Source organism: Oncorhynchus mykiss, chromosome 14 (genome assembly GCF_057628025.1).
Source record: "Oncorhynchus mykiss isolate SJ-2025 chromosome 14, ASM5762802v1, whole genome shotgun sequence".
Lineage (NCBI taxonomy): Eukaryota > Metazoa > Chordata > Actinopteri > Salmoniformes > Salmonidae > Oncorhynchus > Oncorhynchus mykiss.
The window spans coordinates 18059039-18083163 of NC_143035.1; the positions used below are offsets into that span (position 1 = coordinate 18059039).

General features: G+C 40.2%; 1 protein-coding gene across 1 annotated transcript in view; it reads right to left on the minus strand.

The window, feature by feature from the left end:
* The window catches only part of LOC110488931 (platelet-derived growth factor C), a 71562-nt gene that overhangs the window by 39584 nt on the left and 7853 nt on the right, over positions 1–24125 (minus strand). The window contains exon 2 of the mRNA XM_021561406.3: positions 3313–3508. Coding sequence (XP_021417081.2) covers positions 3313–3508 — 196 coding nt within the window. The remainder of the gene's footprint in view (positions 1–3312; positions 3509–24125) is intronic.

Here is a 24125-nt window from a genome sequence, read left to right on the forward strand (position 1 = left end):
TTGCATATCGAGAGACTGAATTTTTTTCCCATTCCTCCTTGCAAAACAGCTCGAGCTCAGTGAGGTTGGATGGAGAGCATTTGTGAACAGCAGTTTTCAGTTCTTTCCACAGATTCTCGATTGGATTCAGGTCTGGACTTTGACTTGGCCATTCTAACACCTGGATATGTTTATTTTTGAACCATTCCATTGTAGATTTTGCTTTATGTTTTGGATCATTGTCTTGTTGGAAGACAAATCTCCGTCCCAGTCTCAGGTCTTTTGCAGACTCCATCAGGTTTTCTTCCAGAATGGTCCTGTATTTGGCTCCATCCATCTTCCCATCAATTTTAACCATCTTCCCTGTCCCTGCTGAAGAAAAGCAGGCCCAAACCATGATGCTGCCACCACCATGTTTGACAGTGGGGATGGTGTGTTCAGCTGTGTTGCTTTTACGCCAAACATAACGTTTTGCATTGTTGCCAAAAAGTTCAATTTTGGTTTCATCTGACCAGAGCACCTTCTTCCACATGTTTGGTGTGTCTCCCAGGTGGCTTGTGGCAAACTTTAAACGACACTTTTTATGGATATCTTTAAGAAATGGCTTTCTTCTTGCCACTCTTCCATAAAGGCCAGATTTGTGCAATATACGACTGATTGTTGTCCTATGGACAGAGTCTCCCACCTCAGCTGTAGATCTCTGCAGTTCATCCAGAGTGATCATGGGCCGCTTGGCTGCATCTCTGATCAGTCTTCTCCTTGTATGAGCTGAAAGTTTAGAGGGACGGCCAGGTCTTGGTAGATTTGCAGTGGTCTGATACTCCTTCCATTTCAATATTATCGCTTGCACAGTGCTCCTTGGGATGTTTAAAGCTTGGGAAATCTTTTTGTATCCAAATCCGGCTTTAAACTTCTTCACAACAGTATCTCGGACCTGCCTGGTGTGTTCCTTGTTCTTCATGATGCTCTCTGCGCTTTTAACGGACCTCTGAGACTATCACAGTGCAGGTGCATTTATACGGAGACTTGATTACACACAGATGGATTGTATTTATCATCATTAGTCATTTAGGTCAACATTGGATCATTCAGAGATCCTCACTGAACTTCTGGAGAGAGTTTGCTGCACTGAAAGTAAAGGGGCTGAATAATTTTGCACGCCCAATTTTTCAGTTTTTGATTTGTTAAAAAAGTTTGAAATATCCAATAAATGTCGTTCCACTTCATGATTGTGTCCCACTTGTTGTTGATTCTTCACAAAAAAATACAGTTTTATATCTTTATGTTTGAAGCCTGAAATGTGGCAAAAGGTCGCAAAGTTCAAGGGGGCCGAATACTTTCGCAAGGCACTGTATGTCTGTAAGTATAGCAGAACTCACAGGGCAGGCATTCTTCCAAACTAGTTTTTGTGGTCATGAAAGTTGGAGCAACTTTGACGTCATCGCCCCCACCCTTCCCAACCAGTTATGATTCAGAGGAGACTTTCTATCTCTTCCGCTAGATGTCCTCTTTCAGTAGAGCTTTGAATCGTTCAAATCCCGCGAGAATTGACCCTATGGGAGTGAAATTAGTGCGTGCCACGAGAAAATAGGTTGTGCGTAGTGGCGCGAATTGGTCCCAGCCATTCCTTTGTTCCAGCACTCAAGAGAAGGGCAGACGATGGCCGATTGAATTGAAGTTTGTTTTGTGTGTCTAAAACATCATAAAGCTTGCTTCTGCACTTAGTTTGACCTGTTTAGTCGACATATAATATGTAATTTTGAAGTTTTGATGCGCAACTTTTCCGGACCAGAGGACGTTTTGGGTGCATTTCAGCTGATGTTATTAGCAGTAGCTAATACAAAGACGCAAGACTTGAAACCAAACGATGTATTGGGTAAGTATGAAGCCTTCCAGAACATTCTGAACGAAGACCATCGAAGGTAAGGGAATATTTATGCTGAAATCTGTGTTTCTGTTGACTCCAACATTACGTAGAAATGTAGCTTGTATCTGAGCGCCGTCTCAGCATATTGAATAGTGTGCGATTTCTGTAACGTTAAAAATAAATCTAACAAAGCGGTTGCATAAAGAAGCAGTGTATCTTTCTAACTATATGTAGAACATGTATATTTAGTCAAAGTTTATGATGTCTATTTACGTTATCTTGCCGCGCTACCTAGATTTCCTGCGGGCATTTTTGAGTAATTTCTGAACGTGAACTCACTGTAAATGGACATTTATGGATATAAATGGCATATTATTTATTTTTTTTAAATGTACTGTGTAACATGTCCTATTACTGTCATCTGATGAAGATTTTCAAAAGGTTAGTGAACGATTTATTTTTTAATCCTGCGTTTGTTGATTGCATGTTTTGGCTATTCAAATGAGCTGTGTCTGGTGGTGGTTTGACATATATATGTGCTATGTTTTCGCCGTAAAACATTTTAGAAATCTGACTTGCTGGCTAGATGAACAAGGTGTTTATCTTTCATTTGAGCTATTGGACTTGTTAATGTGTGGAGGTTAAATATTTTTCAGAATATTTTTGCGTTCCATGACAAAAACAAAGTGATTAACTAGTCATAACTAGCCAATGGCAATGCAGATTACACAGATTACACAGTAAGCAACCAATCGATTAAACACAGGACGTGGGAGGGTTGATTCCCAATTGGGAACCGATATCTTAGACAGAGACTTATTGCAGGTTTAAATATATGCAGGTTTAAAAATATATACTTCTGTGTATTGATTTTAAGAAAGGCATTGATGTTTATGGTTAGGAGCAACGACAGTCCTTTTTCACAAATACGCCCGCATCGATTATATGCAACGCAGGACACGCTAGATAAACTAGTAATATCATCAACCATGTGTAGTTAACTAGTGATTATGATTGATTGATTGATTGATTGTTTTTTATAAGATAAGTTTAATGCTAGCTAGCAACTTACCTTGGCTTACTGCATTCGCGTAACAGACAGGCTCCTCATGGAGTGCAATGTAATCAGGTGGTTAGAGCGTTGGCCTAGTTAACTGTAAGGTTGCAAGATTGAATCCCCGAGCTGACAAGGTAAAAATCTGTCGTTCTGCCCCTGAACAAAGCAGTTAATCCACCGTTCCTAGGCCGTCATTGAAAATAAGAATGTGTTCCTAACTGACTTGCCTAGTTAAATAAAGATTAAATAAAGGTGTAAAAAAATTATAATAATCGTCCAAATCAGTGTCCAATAATATTCTGTTTGTTATGAAAACTTGAAATCGGCCTTAATTAAACGGCCATTCAGATTAATCGGTCGACCTCTAGTCATAAGCATATATTATATGTCTTTATGCTTATGATCTTACTTGCATATTCCGTCCTCTGAGTCTTCCAGGCCGAATCTCTCGTCGAAGGACAAGTGGATTCTCATGTTGTCACTGGAGGCCATCAGTCTCCAGACCAGCATGGTACTCCTGGGGTAGGTAAATGGGAAGTCTGGACTATGGATCATTCCCTCTCCTACGACTGTGATTATCTTCTCATGCTGGAAATCTTGGACACCTTGGAAAAATTGTTGGGAAATGAGAATGTTACTTTTATGTTATATTTACATTGGTAGAAGAGTTGTTTCAGAGAAGATGAGTGTGTAAAGATGAACAGTAATGGTCAACTTCATCCCTGCTGGGGTTGTAATTGTGGTTTTATTTAAGATTTTGGCCATTTCAGGACACATGGTAGAAAACCTACTGATACAGAAGGCTAAGATAAAAAATGCATATACAATAACTGTTTTTGGATGGCCATTTATTGGAATAGTAAAATACCATACTTAAAATAATAAACCTTGTATTCATGTGTAAATGGTAAGTGCAATGGGGTGGAAGCGTCATTACCTCCAATATAATACATTACCACAGAAAAACCTCCAATATAATACATTACCACAGATAAATCTCCAATCTAATACATTACCACAGAAAAACCTCCAATATAATACATTACCACAGAAAAAACTCCAATATAATACATTACCACAGAAAAACCTCCAATATAATACATTACCACAGAAAAACCTCCAATCTAATACATTACCACAGAAAAACCTCCAATATAATACATTACCACAGAAAAACCTCCAATATAATACATTACCACAGAAAAACCTCCAATATAATACAATAATACCACAGAAAAACCTCCAATATAATACATTACCACAGAAAAAACTCCAATATAATACAATATTACCAGAGAAAAAAAGACATGAGAAAATGAATAAAATGAATATCTCTGAGGAAAAAGGAAGAATGCAATGACTGTTCTGCCATGCTAAATATGCGAACACCGAACAGATAATTAATAATTTATTACATAGAGGCTACCAGCTAAATAGCTTTTTTATGGAATATTGATCGTCAGAGACTGATAATATTAAAAAGTAATACATGGGAGTAATAAAAGTATAACTTAATGAATGGTTATGAGAACTCTTTATTGAAATGCGGAGACCACGGTTTTATGTTCTGCTAACGCAGCCAACTGTTTCAGAGAGTTGCTGTGGATAATGAAATGATCCTTGAAGGAATCATCACACACTAAGTTTTTACTCGCAACAGGTTGGTTCGGGCCAGTAGCGGCCCAAGTAGGTAACAAGGGAAGAAACATTGAACATGTAAGGCCTGTTTGCAATGTACAGTAATGCACACTATAGTCTCAATCTGACAAGGGAAATCACAGTAAATTGTATTCTTTTATCTACTTTTGTTAGTAGAAAAACTGCTACAACATTGATTACAAACACTGAAGCAGGGTGACTTATGATAAGGGCCTTCATACTGTATTTGAGTGGGCCAATGTTTGTTCTAGTTTGCCCTGCGGTATAGTAAAGCATTCGTCCACTGCCCCTGCCTAAACAGAGAATATCAACTATTAGACTATTTATTTAGTCAAGTAAAATTTTGCCTGAACACTCTCCCGTTTGACAAAAGATGAAGTGTTGTTACAAGCAGCACCTGTGTCCTTCCCTGTAGGGGCAGAGTATTTGAGTGAATTTTTACAACCAGAGCAGAAAACAACAACAACAACCTCAAAGCACCTTTCTAACACAGACACTATAATTTCCGCAAATCTCTTGCCGCTGTCAGCTGTGATGCCGCATCTCGTCTCCATAAACTCCTGGAAGGAAGTTTGTTGGACACGGGGGCCATTAAAATGGAAGGCAGCGCTGTGGGTTTTTAACAAGCTCCCTACGCCGGTTGCCCCCGGGACCTGCGGCCAAGGGGTCTTAAATCAAACCCCTCCCGCCGCACCCCTACGTTCCCCTCTCCATCAGGGCCTGTCACCTCCAGGAGAATACACTGCCTATAAACTGTCTCTCTGTCTGCTGCCCCACCGGTCCATAATATACTGACTGCGTCCCACCTGAGCCCCCATCAAGACAACAATAGCGAGCTGAACCAATCTCCTAGGAAACAGTGTTATGATGTCACAAACAGATTTATAAACAGACAGCCTTGGGAAATAAGAGGAAGGGAAGCTTTTACTGATGAACAATTGGATTTCAATTGTGCATTAAAATGTTCTAATCAAGAGTCAGGTAAAGCCAGAGGGAGACAGACAGCACCATGATGTGAACATATCCAAGAGTCACAAATCATACATCTTGCTGTCCTAGTATGATTTGACAAGGAATGATACATTCTGCATCGGTAACACAGGCGTTTCTGCTGGTGTCATTGAGACCACACAGATACCTCTTACAGGGGAAATAGCAGGGCGTTAATAGTCTTGCTCAAGGAATGTGCCATTGGAAGTTTCTTAGTGGATGAAATGGATGTGTAACCATTTTGTGGCACTGTATGTGGAGGCATTTGCACTTTAGGGCACATTGAGTTGAATTACTCTTTATTTTGCCGTATATTTTTAAGAGAGGAGAGTGCCTCATGTCTGGCAAGCGTGATTCATGTCCTGCTCATTTGCTTTTGATAGAAACAAAAACACAGGCCATGCTAAGTTTGCCACGAGTGCCGACTGCGCTGGCTCTGGACAATCTCAAAGAATGATTCAATGTCAACCCCAAAATCGTGTTCGGAGAGTCCAAAGACAACATTGCTGACCGAGGGAGTGGTCGACAGAGAGACACTGTGTGTAAGAGTCTGATCCAAGATCCAACTAGCTTTGATCCACTTTAATACAGGTTTACAACAATATCTGTGTAGATGACAGCCACAGTCCGTTCCTCTGGCACAAAATACTGCACTGTCGATCACAAATATGAGATGTATAATGGTGATGACACCGCTTGGTGAGATAACACTTACATCAGGCTCTGTCCAAAAGACTTTGATGTTTTTATTTAGGTTTGGTGGCAGGCCAGCTAGGAGAGAGAGCGACACAAATAATAACACGGTAGCACGTCAAAACATTTCTCAATCAAACTGCTTCGAAAAATCTTTGCTTCCAACACCAACCACAGTGAGTAAAAAGAAAAGCCAACTTGTTTGGGAAAACGAGCTGTTGCGGCAAGATGATTCTTGCACTCCCCCGGAGATAGAAAAATTGCATTTTTTGTGCAACATCATCCCACACAAAATGGTCTATTACCCTTCAGGCAGTATTTCATGGCTGTACACCTCATATACACCTCTTCCAGAAGATAAAACACTATGTTCTCAGTCAGAGATAAACCGATCATACTTGTTGCTTCAGCCAACTTTTCTTTGATGTCTTTGATGTCCATAAAAAGTTTGATAGCTCTTTTCATCTGGCGGTGCAAGTAACGGCAGCACCGGGCACAATTGATTGACTGCTCGCTTGCTATTCATTGGCTGGCAGGGCCTCTAACGGCTATAGAAGCAACAAGTGGATAGGCCCTTTAATGCTATTAAGCCTAGGCCTTCCATCACAATGGCATGTCTTTAATTACCTTCCTATTATATTACAGTGTGGGGAACACAGAGGCTCATAAAGTACATAATGATTAATGGGAAAATATGTGTCCTTTAACACACAACCTTAGATATACAGTAGATGTGGACATGTGGCACAGTAAGCATAGTAGGATACACATGGTTTTAATGTAGGTTGAGCGAACAACCAACCCCATGAAAAACATACTTGGTACAATTATAAATAGACATGTGCATTTGGGAACCATTCCCAAACATAATTCCTCTGGGAAAAAATCTGTTAAACGCTGAATGGAATGCCTGTTTAATAAGACTGTAATTAAGGGTAGAAATGTCAAAGGAAAATCTGGCCTCACTGTCGTTGAGAGGGGGGAAATGGATATAGAAAATAGAGGTTAGGCCTTGATGAAAAGGTTTTTAGACACGTGGGGAGAAAAAGATATACGCTACTCTATCCACAAAACAAAAAAGGATATTATGTTGCATGTTGAACTTTTAAAAACCACAGTCTGATATACCATACAAATCAAGTTCTATTTGCATGTGAAAATGTCATGGGATGCATTTGGCGATAACCCACTGATGGTACAGTTACAGTGTGTCTTTACTATAATACATGGGGAAGAGGATATCTCTTCTGTCATGGGTCTTTGTGTTAAAATATGAACTAGACCAATTTTGTTGATCCTCTGTATTTTATTGCCAGATTCAACTTGCACAAACCCTTTCTTTGATTACAGTACAGTATGAGATTACAAACCATCTTTCTTTTACATACCTACATTCAACCTCCATTTTCATTACTTTCTCAGAAATAATACAACTTTCATACGTCGCCCTTTCAACTTTTCCATTAACTGACCCTTGTTTAGCCACATGGTCCAGTGTTTTCCCTATATGCATTTAGCAACGTGGCACCAGAGCTAGATGGTCAAATGTTTTCAGTGTAAACTTAAAAACGACTCAAATATCAAAAACATATATTTTTGATAAAATCATCTTTGAGAATAATCACCAAAATAAGAACTAGACAGAGGAAGAATCTGAAATTTCAAAAATGGCATGGCATGGGGTCCCCATTGATTTTATTATAATGATTGAGTCACTCAGATAGCTTAAGAACAAAACATAAGTCATGGCAAAATGTGTATAATTGTAGGAAATGTTCTTTGAAACTGTAAAATGTTCTCTCTGTCCCAAAGTGTAAAATTGCAGGCAATTTGCTTTAAAACGGCAACATTGTCTCTGTGGCCAAGAGGAGGGTCTCTAAAACCGTGCCACACCCCCTTCCCACAACGCTAACTTTGCCACCGCTGCTGGGGGAAACACTGTGGTCCTCTAGGTCTGTCTTTTTCTGGGTGAAATCCAGACTTCCAGATGACCTCACTCTCCAGGTTAACCAATGTCACATAATGATCTGAGGGTTGTCCCCGGAGAGAATTACCTCAAACCTGACTTTTCCTTGACCCACTTTTATTTTTTCTCCTGCGAGGAAAGTGTAACCACGATTAAGGGAGGATATGAGTTTGAATAAATAGGCCTATACAGTGCTACCATTGTGCTTTGTTCACACGTTACTGGGTAAACCATTCTGATCTATGCTACCGCTGTTAAACATTAACCTTTCCATGCCCAAAACAGATGACAGTGAGTGAGTGCTCACATGAACACGCATATTGAGAGAAATAGAGGGACGCCCACATCCACAATTACCCACAGTCATATTCCACAACACTCATGCATGAATGCTCAATCACACTCAGGAGCATGCACATACATATGCAAACACACAAACACACAAACATACACACACACACAATATGAAAAGGCAGCCTGTGGGCTTGCTGTATGTGTCCTATCATAGTGGAATAACAAAACCTCCTCTGGCTTTGCTGTAACATTACAAAATGATCATGTTTTCATTGTTATATCATAAATGTGTCACATTACAGAAACCCTGTAGCAATGAGCTAATCTAACAGACATGTGGTGTAATATACGTCAGACATAACTTTTGTTCCCCTAATAGACCAGCACTATTCATGTCAGACCACAAAACACCTCAACTCCCACAAAACGGTTAGCATTCTACTCCAAGTTTAATGGAAGGTTCTCAGAGGTTACAGTAATAATTCTCCATTCCAGTTGGCACTGGTTAGAGGTAAACTGTATCTAATTGCTATGGATTGCATTGACATGAGGGTCACGCCTGTTAAGCGGACAAAATATCATTTTCACATGAAACAGCAAAAATCGGACAATTCAACACCGTGCCACCTGCGCCCTCGACTGTCTCGCTTCGGTCTCCGACGTCAAGCCTAAGTGGCCATGGCAGTTATTTCCCTTCCTATAAAACAACACGAGAACCATCAGGGCACTGAATCAAAATCGTTTTTATTTTACCCGCGTTACCCGCTAATCAAAAGTTGCTATGAGTCCCTAAACAACAGTGTCCAAGCCACTTTGCTCAGGTGATGAAACAATACCCAACAATGAATTCTTGTTTTTTCTTCCTGCTTTCAGGCCAAAGCAATGGCTTGCACATCTGTTGCTTATTACATCTTAGGGGTGGTTAGTACAGGTGCAGTAAATTCCAGGCCTTGCTTTGGGATATTTATTGCCTTTGGGTTTAAAGTCGGTCAGACAAAAAGTCGCTGAAACACGGCATGAGATTTTTTCATGCCATTAAAAAATAATTTGGCTGCATGAGACCACTGCCTTCTGTAACGATTCAATCTGCCGGGGATATGCTCCTGTATGAGACTAAACATGAAGCGTGATGGCTTTGACACCTGAAATCCCTGGAGAGGTCACTGATGCTACTGTGACGGCTGGTGAGGAAGGGATGACAGAGCACTGCAAGCTGGCTGAGCCACGGCACTGTCTTGTGTGTGTGTTATACTGCAGATGTGTGTTTGCAGTTTGTAGGTGAGTGTATTTGTGTTGGTTTTAGTCTTCAAAAGGCATCCTTCTGTGAATTGTGTCAGTCATATACTGACTATGTCTTATAACATATAAACCACTATAGCTAGTGTCGAAGACAAAATCAATGGTAAAAATCACTGAGATTTGATTGACAGAATGACTAAAACCTTTGACTCCCTACCAGGGGAGGAGGAAATCTCACCCATCTACCCCAGAGGATATGTACTTCCCCTCGGGTCCTCTGTCCATCACAGCATGGGACCAGGAGTGGCCCTTTGTTAGCGTGTCCTGCTGAAGCATGGCAAAACATCCGCGGACGCTATCGGATGGCCCAACCAGATACCGCCCAACCTGACAGCAGGCATGTGTAACTGGGTGGAGATGGCTACTGGCATATTCATGTTTCTGTTTCCAGAGTTCTTGAGACACTTTAACTCTTCCGAACTTATCAGATCACTTTCCATCTCTTTCTGTCCTTCTCTCTCTTTCAAGCACATGGGAAGAGTTCTAATGCAGGGCAGTCCAACTGTGAAGCTTGTGAAAATGCCATGCAGTATCACTTTTACAACTTGATGAGTCTATCTTTGACTTCAGTCCAACTGTTGCCTTGAGGGTACACTGTAGAGCTGTTGGAAACATGGACAGATTGTAAACCTGGCTCTTTATTTTTTCACATCTTTCTAGTGGACAGATATAGAATATTTGGCAAGTTTACAGGGACCATGTTCGTGCACTTGATGTACACAGTTTGAGGAAATATCAATACATTTTTATTTTAATGGGATGCCTGTAGCTATGTATTAGGGATTCCTCAAATTGGCATCCAAAATCTATGATGGGGGACATTTGGATAGAACAATCAGAATGAGTTTGAGGGAATCTGGGTTGAACAATTGGATTGCCTGCAAACCCTCCAGGTATTCCAGGCAAAATCAAATCAAATCAAATTGTATTGGTCACATACACATGGTTAGCAAATGTTAATGCTTGTGACAGTATTGCATAGCACAGTATTGCTATGGCAGCCTAAGAGCTCTGAAATATTGATTGATTCACATTAAATTCACATGAATACAGGCAGGCATTTTTTTTGTTATGGCTCAGAAACACATACCCCTGGGTAAGACATATGAAACACGCAGGCTCAAACAGGGCTTTAGAAGTGGGGGCCACTGCAGGATTTGCATTACTTGGAGTAATAAAGGTGCATAATCTATAAATCTCTGTAACAAATCGCTCAGTTTAAAGGCATGGTCCTGAGAGAAACAAACGTCATTTGAACATTAACCGCAATTTGTTGAACGTTAGCCGAGGTGATGAGGTATTCTTCTACACACACCCTGTCAGCGTGTGTGTGAGAGCGTGTGAGCACGTGCATTTGTGTGGAAATGAGACACACCAAATCTAAATTGAACTCTTTCGACACTTCGGCTCTTGCCATTCCAGTGACTGAATCGTACAGACGTAGGATCTTTATTTGATCACCCTGTTGCAGAAGAACTTGTAAAACCTATAGTATATTTAAGGTTTAAAAAGGCTTCTGCTGTTTGTAATTTCTACTTTGAAATGACAGATTTTCCATTATAATCCCTACAAAAATCATCCAGTAATTATAATAATTTGCTTTTGTTGCAGCAGGGTTATTTTGCTATTGTAGCATACTGGCTCAAATTAAGATCCTACATCTGTATGCCACACAGGGGCTCTGCTCCGGTTACAAATGGTCCCTGTCCCTCAACAATTTGAGCAAGCCTCTAATTAGTGCAGACACTCATGTCTGGCCTCTTCAAAAAGAAGATCAGGTGTCGCTCCAACCGCCTCACTAATACTTTCACTACAGGATTTATATTTGTGTGCAGGCAACAGCTTGACCCCTTGGAATCTGACCCTTGACCCCTGGGTCTGCACTTAGGCATGACATCACCTGTGTGCCAACCATCACAGAGAAGCACAAGCTGCTATCTTATCAATCCCACAGAATGGCTTCTTTTGTATTTAAGACTCATCTAGTGAATAACAATTATGCTCATCTTTCTGACAGCGTTAAGCTGTTAGATACGAATGAAAAGTTGAACGTTTTCATAGTCTTTCCAAAAATACTTCTGCTGGGAGTGAAAGCGACAGCCTGCGAACTGTAACCAGCCCTCACAATTAAACATATATTTTGTGGGTCACTATCAAAGCTGAGATCTGTAGCTTGTTGGCTAAATCAAAGGCAGTCTAATTATCCAGAAAAGTAAAACAACCACTGCCATTGTTGGAGGGCCAGATTTGCCTTAATTTCTGCATTAGCCGTCAAAATGAGTAGATATCAAAGATAATTATTGTTTCACAGTAGACGTAATAGGTTAGGAGGAGAATGGGAGGTTCGAGACGTGTCTTACAAACACTGGAAGACAAGCCTAACCCTCTGTCTGGCTCAACACCAGCCCGTTGACAGACAGGCCAAATCTTTTTTAAAGTTCTCTCCACAGCTGTGAGGTCTTATGACGGAGGCTGCTCCGGGCCCCTTTGTAGTCACATCTGTTGAAACGGACAGCTGGATGTTTGGAGTAAATTACAGTTTTATCTGCGCAGGCCATATTGGTACACAGCTTGACTCAAGATCCACATACTGCTATTTAAGGCTGATTAGAAATCCAGGTTGTTTGATAGAGATGGAGACTGAAGACAGAATGGCGATCATAGTCCCACTTTGCACATAGCAGCTCTTTAGACCCAAAAACAGAACACTAAATTCGCAATGACCACCTTGAAATAGTTCCACAGTGGAGGTCTTGATAAAGTGTGAAGTTAACGTATAAGAGAGGTGGGGCGAACCTTTGAGATTCTTTTAACACAGAAAGTGCCCAACTCTGGGCTGGTAACTAATTGGTTGGCTATTTCTCCGGTTGCAGCTTGGACAATACCCACATTCACACTCCACAGAGAGCCTCAGCTTCACACATGTTCCTCCCACAGTCTATTACTTGTAATCTTAGTTTATAAATGAAAAGCTCTACTTGTAACTTCTCACGAAAGACCACACTGATTTCATTTGCCTACGTCATGAAGCCACCTACAGCAGCCGGAGACTGAAAAGTTGGGCGGTACATCATTTATTTTTTTTATGAGAAACCCTTTAATAAAAACAAGAACTTATGAGCAACCCTTTAATAAGCTTGGAGATATGCAAGTGAAGCTGGGCAAAGCTTTTCAAAAGGTCTAATGTGATATTCAGCAGTGGAAAATTGAGTAAATAATCCTAGACAGGAAAAGGGTGACAAGCACCGAAGAACATTTTAATCTGGGCAATTAAAAACAAAATGTTATGGCTCTGCTTTTTTCTCCGAGATCTATATCTTTTAGAGGGTTACCCTCTACTTCTAATTAATGTCTGCCCCACCAGGCTCCCATAACCCAGAGTCCAGCTGTCTGGGGAAGGGAAGCAGCAGTGGGGATCGAATGGCCTGAGAGAGCCCAAGGTAATGAAAGTAGGTAGTCAGCCGATTACTTTCCATTGCCTGAGAGCCAAAACTCTATGCCTTACTAAATATGGACATGTGTGTTTGTGCAATTTTCCAATTACTTTCAACTTGGCATATCTTGGTTTTGTAAAGCCAAGTGTATTTGTACCTGGTTATTTAGAGTAGTTGACCTAAGTAGCAATTTGAGGGTTACAAAATGGAAAGTAATGTATATTAGTGCAAAAGTCTGCAAGGGGCACTTACTTAATTCCTGCAGGTGAGTAAGTAAGTTGGTTTCTGTATACTCAGCAGCTCAGAGCAGTAATCATGACCCCCTGATAAAATCATAGTGTGGTCAGATGACCGATGTTTTAACTACAGAACATGACCCTTCATTAGTCTCTAGTGGTTAGAACGTTGGGCCAGTAACCGAAAGGTTGCTGGATCGAATCCCTGAGCTGACAAGGTAAAAATGTGTCGTTCTGCCCCTGAGCAAGGCAGTTAACCCACTGTTCCCCAGGCGCCGAAGACATGGATGTCGATTAAGGCAGGCCCCCGCACCTCTCTGATTCACAGGGGTTGGGTTAAATGTGGAGGACACATTTCAGGTGAATGCATTCAGTTGTACAACTGAATAGGTATCCACCTTTCCCTACAGTACATTAGCCTTCATTAGTCCCTAAAGTACAGCACATTATCCTTCATTAGTCTCTACAATACAGTACATTACCCTTCATTACTCTCTACAGTACATTACCCTTCATTAGTCCCTACAGTACAATACCCTCCATTAATCCCTACAGTACAGCACATGACCCTTTATTAGTACCAACAGTACAGTGATTAGTGCTTTTTAAGGTCGGTTCAGTTCCGGTTCAATTTTTTTTGTTGTTAAATATCACAGTCTTTGTTTTCAGTTTCAATTATTTGTTTTTACATGAAATGCATTATGCATTATGCGGGTTGAATGCTGTAAAAACACAGAATAAAACAATGAAAAAGTATCATGATGGTAGTGACTGCCATTACTGCTTATCACTTATTAACCATCATTTATTTACATTACTCTACTTTAATAAAATATTTCAATTGTGTATATTACATTAGTTTTATTTTATGACTGATTATTTAATCCCAAATCAACATCTCCCTCTATAGAGCTGCTGGTTATGCGGTCTGAAAATCACAATTTTTGTAGTTTTTCAAAGTAAATAACGGATACTTTTATGACTGCTGAATAACAACCATCAAATCACTTAAATCATGTATTTTCAGGTAGAGATACCTCGCGAAGCAACTGCTCTCTATCCCTCTCAATCATTATTCTCTCCCTATCCATGTCTGCTACACACCGACTGGTCACAATTGATTATGGTCATTGTAGTTAATTACCACGATTAATTCACTAAACAATGTAGAAAATTGGCCGGTTGGAAACTACAATTCCCTACTACATCGCACAGTTCGTGCTTGATCTAATTTATCTATAGAGACATTGTGCGTTCAGCTCACAGAAAAAAAATAACTGAATGGAATTCAAATAATTTAACAGACATCGGTCAATTAGTTTTATTAAATCATACAAATAACCAAAATGTTGGTTAATTGCTCAGCACTAAGCACATTACCCTTCATTAGTCCCTACAGTACAGTACATTACCCTTCATTACACCTCAAAGATCAACACATATGGCCTTTCTGAGCTATGGCCCTTCTGAGCTATATACAGTGCCTTGCGAAAGTATTCAGCCCCCTTGAACTTTGCGACCTTTTGCCACATTTCAGGCTTCAAACATAAAGATATAAAACTGTATTTTTTTGTGAAGAATCAACAACAAGTGGGACACAATCATGAAGTGGAACGACATTTATTGGATATTTCAAACTTTTTAACAAATCAAAAACTGAAAAATTGGGCGTGCAAAATTATTCAGCCCCCTTACGTTAATACTTTGTAGCGCCACCTTTTGCTGCGATTACAGCTGTGAGTTGCTTGGGGTATGTCTCTATCAGTTTTGCACATCGAGAGACTGACATTTTTTCCCATTCCTCCTTGCAAAACAGCTCGAGCTCAGTGAGGTTGGATGGAGAGCATTTATGAACAGCAGTTTTCAGTTCTTTCCACAGATTCTCGATTGGATTCAGGTCTGGACTTTGACTTGGCCATTCTAACACCTGGATATGTTTATTTTTGAACCATTCCATTGTAGATTTTGCTTTATGTTTTGGATTATTGTCTTGTTGGAAGACAAATCTCCGTCCCAGTCTCAGGTCTTTTACAGACTCCATCAGGTTTTCTTCCAGAATGGTCCTGTATTTGGCTCCATCCATCTTCCCATCAATTTTAACCATCTTCCCTGTCCCTGCTGAAGAAAAGCAGGCCCAAACCATGATGCTGCCACCACCATGTTTGACAGTGGGGATGGTGTGTTCAGCTGTGTTGCTTTTACGCCAAACATAACGTTTTGCATTGTTGCCAAAAAGTTCAATTTTGGTTTCATCTGACCAGAGCACCTTCTTCCACATGTTTGGTGTGTCTCCCAGGTAGCTTGTGGCAAACTTTAAGCAACACTTTTTATGGATATCTTTAAGAAATGGCTTTCTTCTTGCAACTCTTCCATAAAGGCCAGATTTGTGCAATATACGACTGATTGTTGTCCTATGGACAGAGTCTCCCACCTCAGCTGTAGATCTCTGCAGTTCATCCAGAGTGATCATGGGCCTCTTGGCTGCATCTCTGATCAGTCTTCTCCTTGTATGAGCTGAAAGTTTAGAGGGACGGCCAGGTCTTGGTAGATTTGCAGTGGTCTGATACTCCTTCTATTTCAACATTATCGCTTGCACAGTGCTCCTTGGGATGTTTAAAGCTTGGGAAATCTTTTTGTATCCAAATCCGGCTTGAAACTTCTTCACAACAGTATCTCGGACCTGCCTGGTGTGTTCCTTGTTCTTCATGATGCTCTCTGCGCTTTTAACGGACCTCTGAGACTATCACAGTGCAGGTGCATTTATACGGAGACTTGATTACACACAGGTGGATTGTATTTATCATAATTAGTCATTTAGGTCAACATTGGATCATTCAGAGATCCTCACTGAACTTCTGGATAGAGTTTGCTGCACTGAAAGTAAAGGGGCTGAATAATTTTGCACGCCCAATTTTTCAGTTTTTGATTTGTTAAAAAAGTTTGAAATATCCAATAAATGTCGTTCCACTTCATGATTGTGTCCCTCTTGTTGTTGATTCTTCACAAAAAAATACAGTTTTATATCTTTATGTTTGAAGCTTGAAATGTGACAAAATGTCGCAAAGTTCAAGGGGGCCGAATACTTTCGCAAGGCACTGTATATACAGTTGAAGTCGGAAGTTTACAAACACCTTAGCGAGAAAATTCTCTGTTTTAGGTCAGTTAGGATCATCACTTTATTTTAAGAATGTGAAATGTCAGAATAATAGTAGAGACAATGATTTATTTCAGATGTTCTATCTTTCATCACATTCCCAGTGGGTCAGAAGTTTACATACAATCAATTAGTATTTGGTAGCATTGACTTTAAATTGTTTAACTTGGGTGAAATGTTTCAGGTAGCCTTCCACAAGCTTCCCACAATAAGTTGGGTGAATTTTGGCCCATTCCTCCTGACAGAGCTGGTGTAACTGACTCAGGTTTGTAGGCCTCCTTGCTCGCACACGCTTTTTCAGTTCTGGCAACAAATGTTCTATAGGATTGAGGTCATGGTCCCATGGTGTTTATACTTGAGTATTATTGTTTGGACAGATGAACGTGGTACCTTCAGGCATTTGGAAATTGCTCCCAAGGATGAACCAAATTTGTGGAGGTCTTGTCTGATTTCTTTAAATTTTCCCATGGTGTCAAGCAAAGAGACACTGAAATTGAAGGTAGGCCTTGATATACATCCAGAGATACACCTCCAATTGACTCAAATAGTGTCAAATAGCCTATCAGAAGCTTCTAAATTGATTACATTTTATGAATTTTTCCAAGCTGTTTAAAGTCACAGTCAACGTGCATGTAAACATCTGACCGACTGGAATTGTGATGCAATGAGTGAAATAATCTGTCTGTAAGCAATTGTTGGAAAAATTACTTGTGTCATGCACAAAGTAGATGTCCTAACTGACTTGCCAAAACTATAGTTTGTTAACAATAAATTTGTGAAGAGGTTGAAAAACTAGTTTTAATGACTCCAACCTAAGTGTATGTAAACCTCCAACTTCAACTATATATATATATGTATATATATATATATATACATACAGTTGAAGTTGGAGGTTTACATACACTTAGGTTGGAGTCATTAAAACTAGTTTTTCAACCTCTCCACAAATGTATATATACACACACCCACACACACACAGTACCAGTCAAAGGTTTGGACACACCGACTCATTTCAGGTTTCTTCTTTATTTTACTATTTTGGCATTCTCTCAGACAGCTTCACCTGGAATGCTTTGCCAACAGTCTTGAAGGAGCTTCCACATATTCTGAGCACTTGTTGGCTGCTTTTCCTTCACTCTAGGATCCAACTCATCCCAAATCATCTCAATTGGGTTGAGGTCGGGTGACTGTGGAGGCCAGGTCATCTGAAGCAGCACTCCATCACTCTCCTCCTTGGTCAAATAGCACTTACACAGCCTGGAGGTGTGTTGGGTCATTGTCCTGTTGAAAAACAAATGATAGTTCCACTAAGCGCAAACCAGATGCGATGGCGTATTGCTGCAGATTGCTTTGGTAGCCACACTGGTTAAGTGTCCCTTGAATTCTAAATAAATTACTGACAGTGTCACCATCATAGAAGCATCACACCTCCTCCATGCTTCACGGTGTGAACCACACAAGCCGAGATCATCCGTTCACCTACTCTACGTCTTACAAAGACAAAGACGGTTGGAACCAAAAATCTCAAATATGGACTCATCAGACCAAAGGACAGATTTCCACCAGTCTAATGTTCATTGCTCGTGTTTCTTGGCCCATGCAAGTCTCTTCTTATTATCGGTGTCATTTAGTAGTGGTTTCTTTGCAGCAACTTGACCATAAGTGCCTGTTTTACACAGTATCCTCTGAACAGTTGATGTTGAGATGTGTCTGTTACTAGAACTCTGTGAAGCATTTATTTGGACTGTTGTCTATTTGATCTGTTCTTGCAGTTATATGGACTTTTACCAAATAAGGTTATCTTCTGTATACCACCCCTACCTTGTCACAACACAAATGATTGGCTCAAACTTTTTAAGAAGGAAATACATTCCACAAATTAACTTTTAACAAGGCACACCTGTTAATTAAAATGCATTCCAGTTCACTACCTCATGAAGCTGGTTGAGAGAATGCCAAGAGTGTGCAAAGCTACTATTATTCAAAGCTACTTTGAATAATCTCAAATATTAAATATATTTTGATTTGCTTAACACTTTTTTACTACATGATATGTGTTATTTCATAGTTTGATGTATTCACTATTATTCTACAATGTAGAAAAATATGTAAAAGATTAAGAAAAACCCTTGAATGAGTAGGTGTGTCCAAACTTTTGACTGGTACTGTATATATTTAGAATTTTTATTGTTGGACATTAAAGACTGTAAAACACTTAATCATCTCCAAGTGATTTTAATTTAAGAAATCTGTTAAAGTATTTCCACACAATAGAGAGACACATGATCGTATACAAATGTAAGCAAGGTTTGAAATGATTATGTTTTAGTCAAACATGATCTGTTTGGTCTTCTTGTGGTCAATTTGCAGTCTACAAAATATTTGTAATTATGTTCCGGCCCCCCGACCATCCGCTCAACAAAGAAATCTAGTTGATGATCCCTAATTTAGGTGATGTTGCGCAACCAAGTGAAATGTCTCATTTGGGGTTTTAGGGTGGGTTTCTGTATAGCACTTTGTGACATCGGCTGATGTAAAAAGGGCTTTCTAACTACATTTGATTGATTGATTTTGTACATTTCAGTTTCCTTAAACTGAACGCTGCAAATGACATAGGCAGACGAGCACTAAACACTCAGTGTTCAGTTCCCTTTTTAACAGCCTCCACAGGTCATTAAGTTTCTGACTGTCCCAATTCGTCAAAGGGCCCACAGCCTTTTTCATTTAACTGTGGCTGCTAAAAAAACAGGTGCTAAATCATGTGTGTCTGTTTTCCTCCAAAAATAACCTATTGCATAAGACAAATGTTAGAGAAAGATAATACAAAAGCGGTATTATAATTGCAGAAGCATGTACTAAAATGTTTGATTTTATCTTTAGAGTTCATGAATATTCATATATGAATGCACTTACAGAAGAAATGACTGTCTAATTTCCTTCTAGATGGATGTCTGAGAAACGGTTTGCTCTAAAGCACACATAAATTCAAATGCAGTCTTAAAAATGCTAATTTCCATCTTGGTAAGCATTGTGACTCTTATGAGAAGAAACTGCAGTTATGTCTAGAGATGGGAGGAGCCCAACTATGACCTCTAAATGACTCCACACATGCAGATGGCTGGTTTAAAAAAAAGGTACAGTAGCAATTGCTTCAGGGTGAAGGGGACAAAGGGCATGTCTCAAAGTTCTGATGTTGCTGCCTCTCTTCCTGTCATCGACTTCAGCTGTTCAAATCTAAAAACTGGTGAAATAATATGGAGGATGCCTGCTGTAGCTCTTTAACTAGGCAAGTCAGTTAAGAAAAAATTCTTATTTACAACGACGGCCTACCGGGGAACAGTGGGTTAACTGCAGAACGACAGATTTCTACCTCGTCAACTTTCGGTTACTGGCCCAACGCTCTAACCACCAGGCTACCTGCCACCCCATCATTGCAGTAGAGACAAGGAAAGGAAGCCTCAAGGAGAGGACTACTAAGAAACCTATATGGCACTATAATTTAAAGGAAGTTTAAAGGGCAGATATTATGTAATTACTTCGATTGACTGAAGTACTATTTTCCTTTTTTTAAAACCACTATTATTCCTCATAATTTGTTCTTTAACCATGTCAAATCAAATCAAACTTTATTTGTCACATGCGCCGAATACAACATGCTTACTTACAGGCCCTTAACCAACAGTGCAGTCAGGTCTTTAATGATGTCAGGTCCTTAATAATGATGTCAGGTCTTTAATGATGTCAGGCTTGTGCTAATACCACCTTTCTCCTTTTGTTTGCCTTTTTTATACACTGGAAGGTAAGATTTCTTTCACAGGTGTGAGGTGTTGACGTGTTGTATCTACAGTACATTTCTGACACACCCTGACTGCCCTACAGTTCCTCTAGCTGCTTGAACTCTATGAGTGCACTCAAGATGAAAGTTTCCTCTTGATTAGTCATTCATCATCTTGAGGAAGTTAGTTTAGTGAGATTAAGAAATCACAGAAGTAGATTACAAATGCATTTTAGGAAATGATTGCAAAACAACATCCATCATAACAATGTCACACCTTGAAAATGTCAAAGAGTATATCTTGAGGCGTTTGAATTTAGCTCCTCCTGTCACACTTTATCTCTGTGAGATATTGAGAAAACAAGCAGAGCCTTGTATGATTATTTTCACAGCTCCACACGATGACATTACACAAGATACCTTTCTCTTGCTAAGGTAACACGCATGTGTCTAGTACCTTCACACTCACGTCACTGTACTGACATGGTTTCAAGTGATATTAGATTAAATGTTATTACTTGGCCCACTTCTTACAAATTATTGTGGTACAGTATATTAGGGTTATGATTGTTATGTTGGTACCCCAGGACCACAGTATATTATTTACCATAACTATGTACATAGAATCTGTCTCATTACTGGGCCTATAAAAATCCATTGACACCATCTGATCTCCAATCTGTGCCAGATACAAGCCAACTCGATGACCTAAGGCCTGTCAACAGGTGGGAGGGAGACAAATTGTAGAACAAACTGTGTCCCGTCAAGCTGAATAGAATGAAAGATGGAGTTTGACAAATGGGGTGACACATGATAGATTGGGCTTGTCAATGGCATCTCAATAGCCAGCAGGGCTCCTGGGTTATTTTAATTCTGTCATCTAAGAGAAACAGCTGAGCAGATGTTTGGCTTGCCGTTGGGCAAAAAATTAAAAAGGGTCCCACACCTTTACTAATAACCGGAGGACCTGTCGTCAGACTGCAATTGATTCAGATAAAGATTGGTTGATAAATTCGGGCCTCCCTTCAGGCGCTGCTGTAGCTCAATCTTTACCTTGTTTTCGGTTTGTCCTTTTCCCACATTGACTGTATTATCAGTAGCTATGCACGTGTTAGCACTAGCACGGACTGTTGCCAAAGGGATGATAGCCCGTTGCTAATGTTTCCAAATGTATCAGCTCATGATTTACACCCTCCTTGCGTTAATAGGATTGGGAGTGAAAAGCCTGAGACAATATTAAGCTTTTTTATATATATCTGATAATGTCATTCGGCATTGTCAGACAGTCATGGCCGCCAATGAGACAGACCTAGCCTTGCTCCATTACAATCAGTCTGCTAAATCAATGCGCCTTCATCAAAAAAAAAGGAGATTCCCGAAAACATTGACAGGCCATCTGCACCGTGCACCACACGTATCTCCAGAACACAGTTGCTCAAATCATTACAGTGAGTCTTATCGAAGAGCTAACTAACAGCCCACTGTGCATTTCATTCCATTTGGGCTCTGGGAAATGGATACTCCTCCCAGGGGAGCTAGTGTGGGTACTGCAAGGGGCAGCATATGTGTAGTGTACTGAAAACCTATTTGTGCTTTGGAAAAAGCCATGCATTCTCCAAATAGTATGTGTGATTGGGTTACGGACTCCGTATGCTAGTGGCATACTGTCATATATCAAATCCCACCATGTGCAAGCCGATATAATCCAGCTACTCAGGACACTGGTGAACCCGTGATTACTGGGACAGGTGCTTTTCTACTTTTCCTATAAATGTATTATGGCTGGCATATTTCTGGTCTTAGGTTAATGGTTTCTCGATTTTTCTCACTCAGTTCAGATGACACCCAAGGCAGAAACAGTCAGGATTTGATTTCTATAGATCCACTTCAATTATAGTATAGCTTAAATAAGTGGAACTGAGCGCAAGCAAGACAGAAACAAAATATGAACCATATTATGTGCACTCATTGTACCTACCTCTAGACTTCAATGTGTGTCAAAGGAACCATGCATGGACCCACAGCTAAGTCATTGAAAATGGCGTGGAACTATGCATGATTAATCATAATTTTGAACTGCATTAAGCTCCCCCCTCCCTCACTCACTCACTCACTCACTCACTCACTCACTCTAGCTATATGAGGTCAGGCATGTGAGAACAACTGATGAGGGGCTCCTGTAAAACTCTTAACAGTATATAAGCTCTATACGTGACCCCATAAGAGACAGTGGACGGAATAACGGGCTAATACTTATTTTCTATGTTCAGACTCTCAACCTCAACCAAATCTCAACCTGCAGCGAGAAGTTGATCTTGCTCTGATATCATAATTCATGCGTAGCAGATCATGCATCACTATCTCTCAGAATTACATTAGAAATTAGCTCAGTTGAGATAATAAATGCCTCAAAAGATGTACAGCATATCCAATAACAGTGAGGAGAAGACTTTGTTTGCTGTATTTCAAACATAGTGGCACCTTCAGATTGCTACAATGGAGAAGAACATGCGGGTGGAACAGAGGGAATGGTACCAAATTGCTGGGTCAGTAGCATATTTCCTACCAGTGAGTGTCTTTCATCTCAGTCCTGCCACCCTGAATCATGCAAAATTGTCAGGCTGCATTGTTATTTTTTGGTGTGTGTGGGCTGCTGGAGGCATATGTTGAAGTCACGCTTGTAAAACAATCATAGATTTCTTCAGGAAATCAAAACGTGTTTACTCACATCTGAGTAATTCATGTTCTGTGAACATTTAGCATAGCGACCACCGACCAGTCCCTCACTAACCAAAGCAATACAACTTTGTTCCCTTCTCTGCAACATGCAACCACAGAATCAACAGCAAATGTTGGCTACCATGCTGTATGTTGTCATGTGTTGCTGCCATGCTATGTTGTCGTCTTAGGTCTCTCTTTATGTAGTGTTGTGTTGTCTCTCTTGTCGTGATGTGTGTTTTGTCCTATATTTTGATTTGATTTATTTTTAATCCCAGCCCCCATACCCACAGGAGGCCTTTTTCCTTTAGTAGGGCCGTCATTGTAAATAAGAATTTGTTCTTAACTGACTTGCCTAGTTAAATAAAGGTTAAATAAAATAAAAATCCATCTGTATATTAGAAGCCACAGCTGCACAACTTTTCAGTACTTGTCCGGGGTCATGCTCCTTGTCAATCAATCGCAAGGTGACGGCTGAGCCCCACGCAGTGAAGAGGAGATGGAACAGGACACTTTCAAATAGTTCTCTGACAGGGGTCGATGACATCTGCCAGACTATGTAGACATACCCTCCAGAGATGGTAACCAAGGTCAACTCATCACATCTACCCTCTGCCAAAATTGTAAGTCCAATGGAATTCAGTTTGCTTTCAAAACAGCTAATATCCCCCACAGACGGCTTAAGTCTATGTTAGTGCAGGGCTGTTCCAGCGATGTACTAATCGCAGGTTGACGTTTATTGTCATGGGTCTTGCCCTGGAGGCAGAACTGCACGATTTCGGCTAGATCGGCCAGCTCAAAATTGGCTATATCATAAAAGTTAATGAAAACTAAGATTAGCTTTTTAGGGTTAGACATTGGGAATAGCAGTGTGGTTAAGGTTAGGGTTTAAAGTTAGGGTTAAAATCCGATTTTATGACTTTGTGGCTGTACCAGCTAGTGACCACTCTGCAGAGCTGCCTCCTGTACATTAGTCATCTCAATAAATGGCAACCTGCGTACTA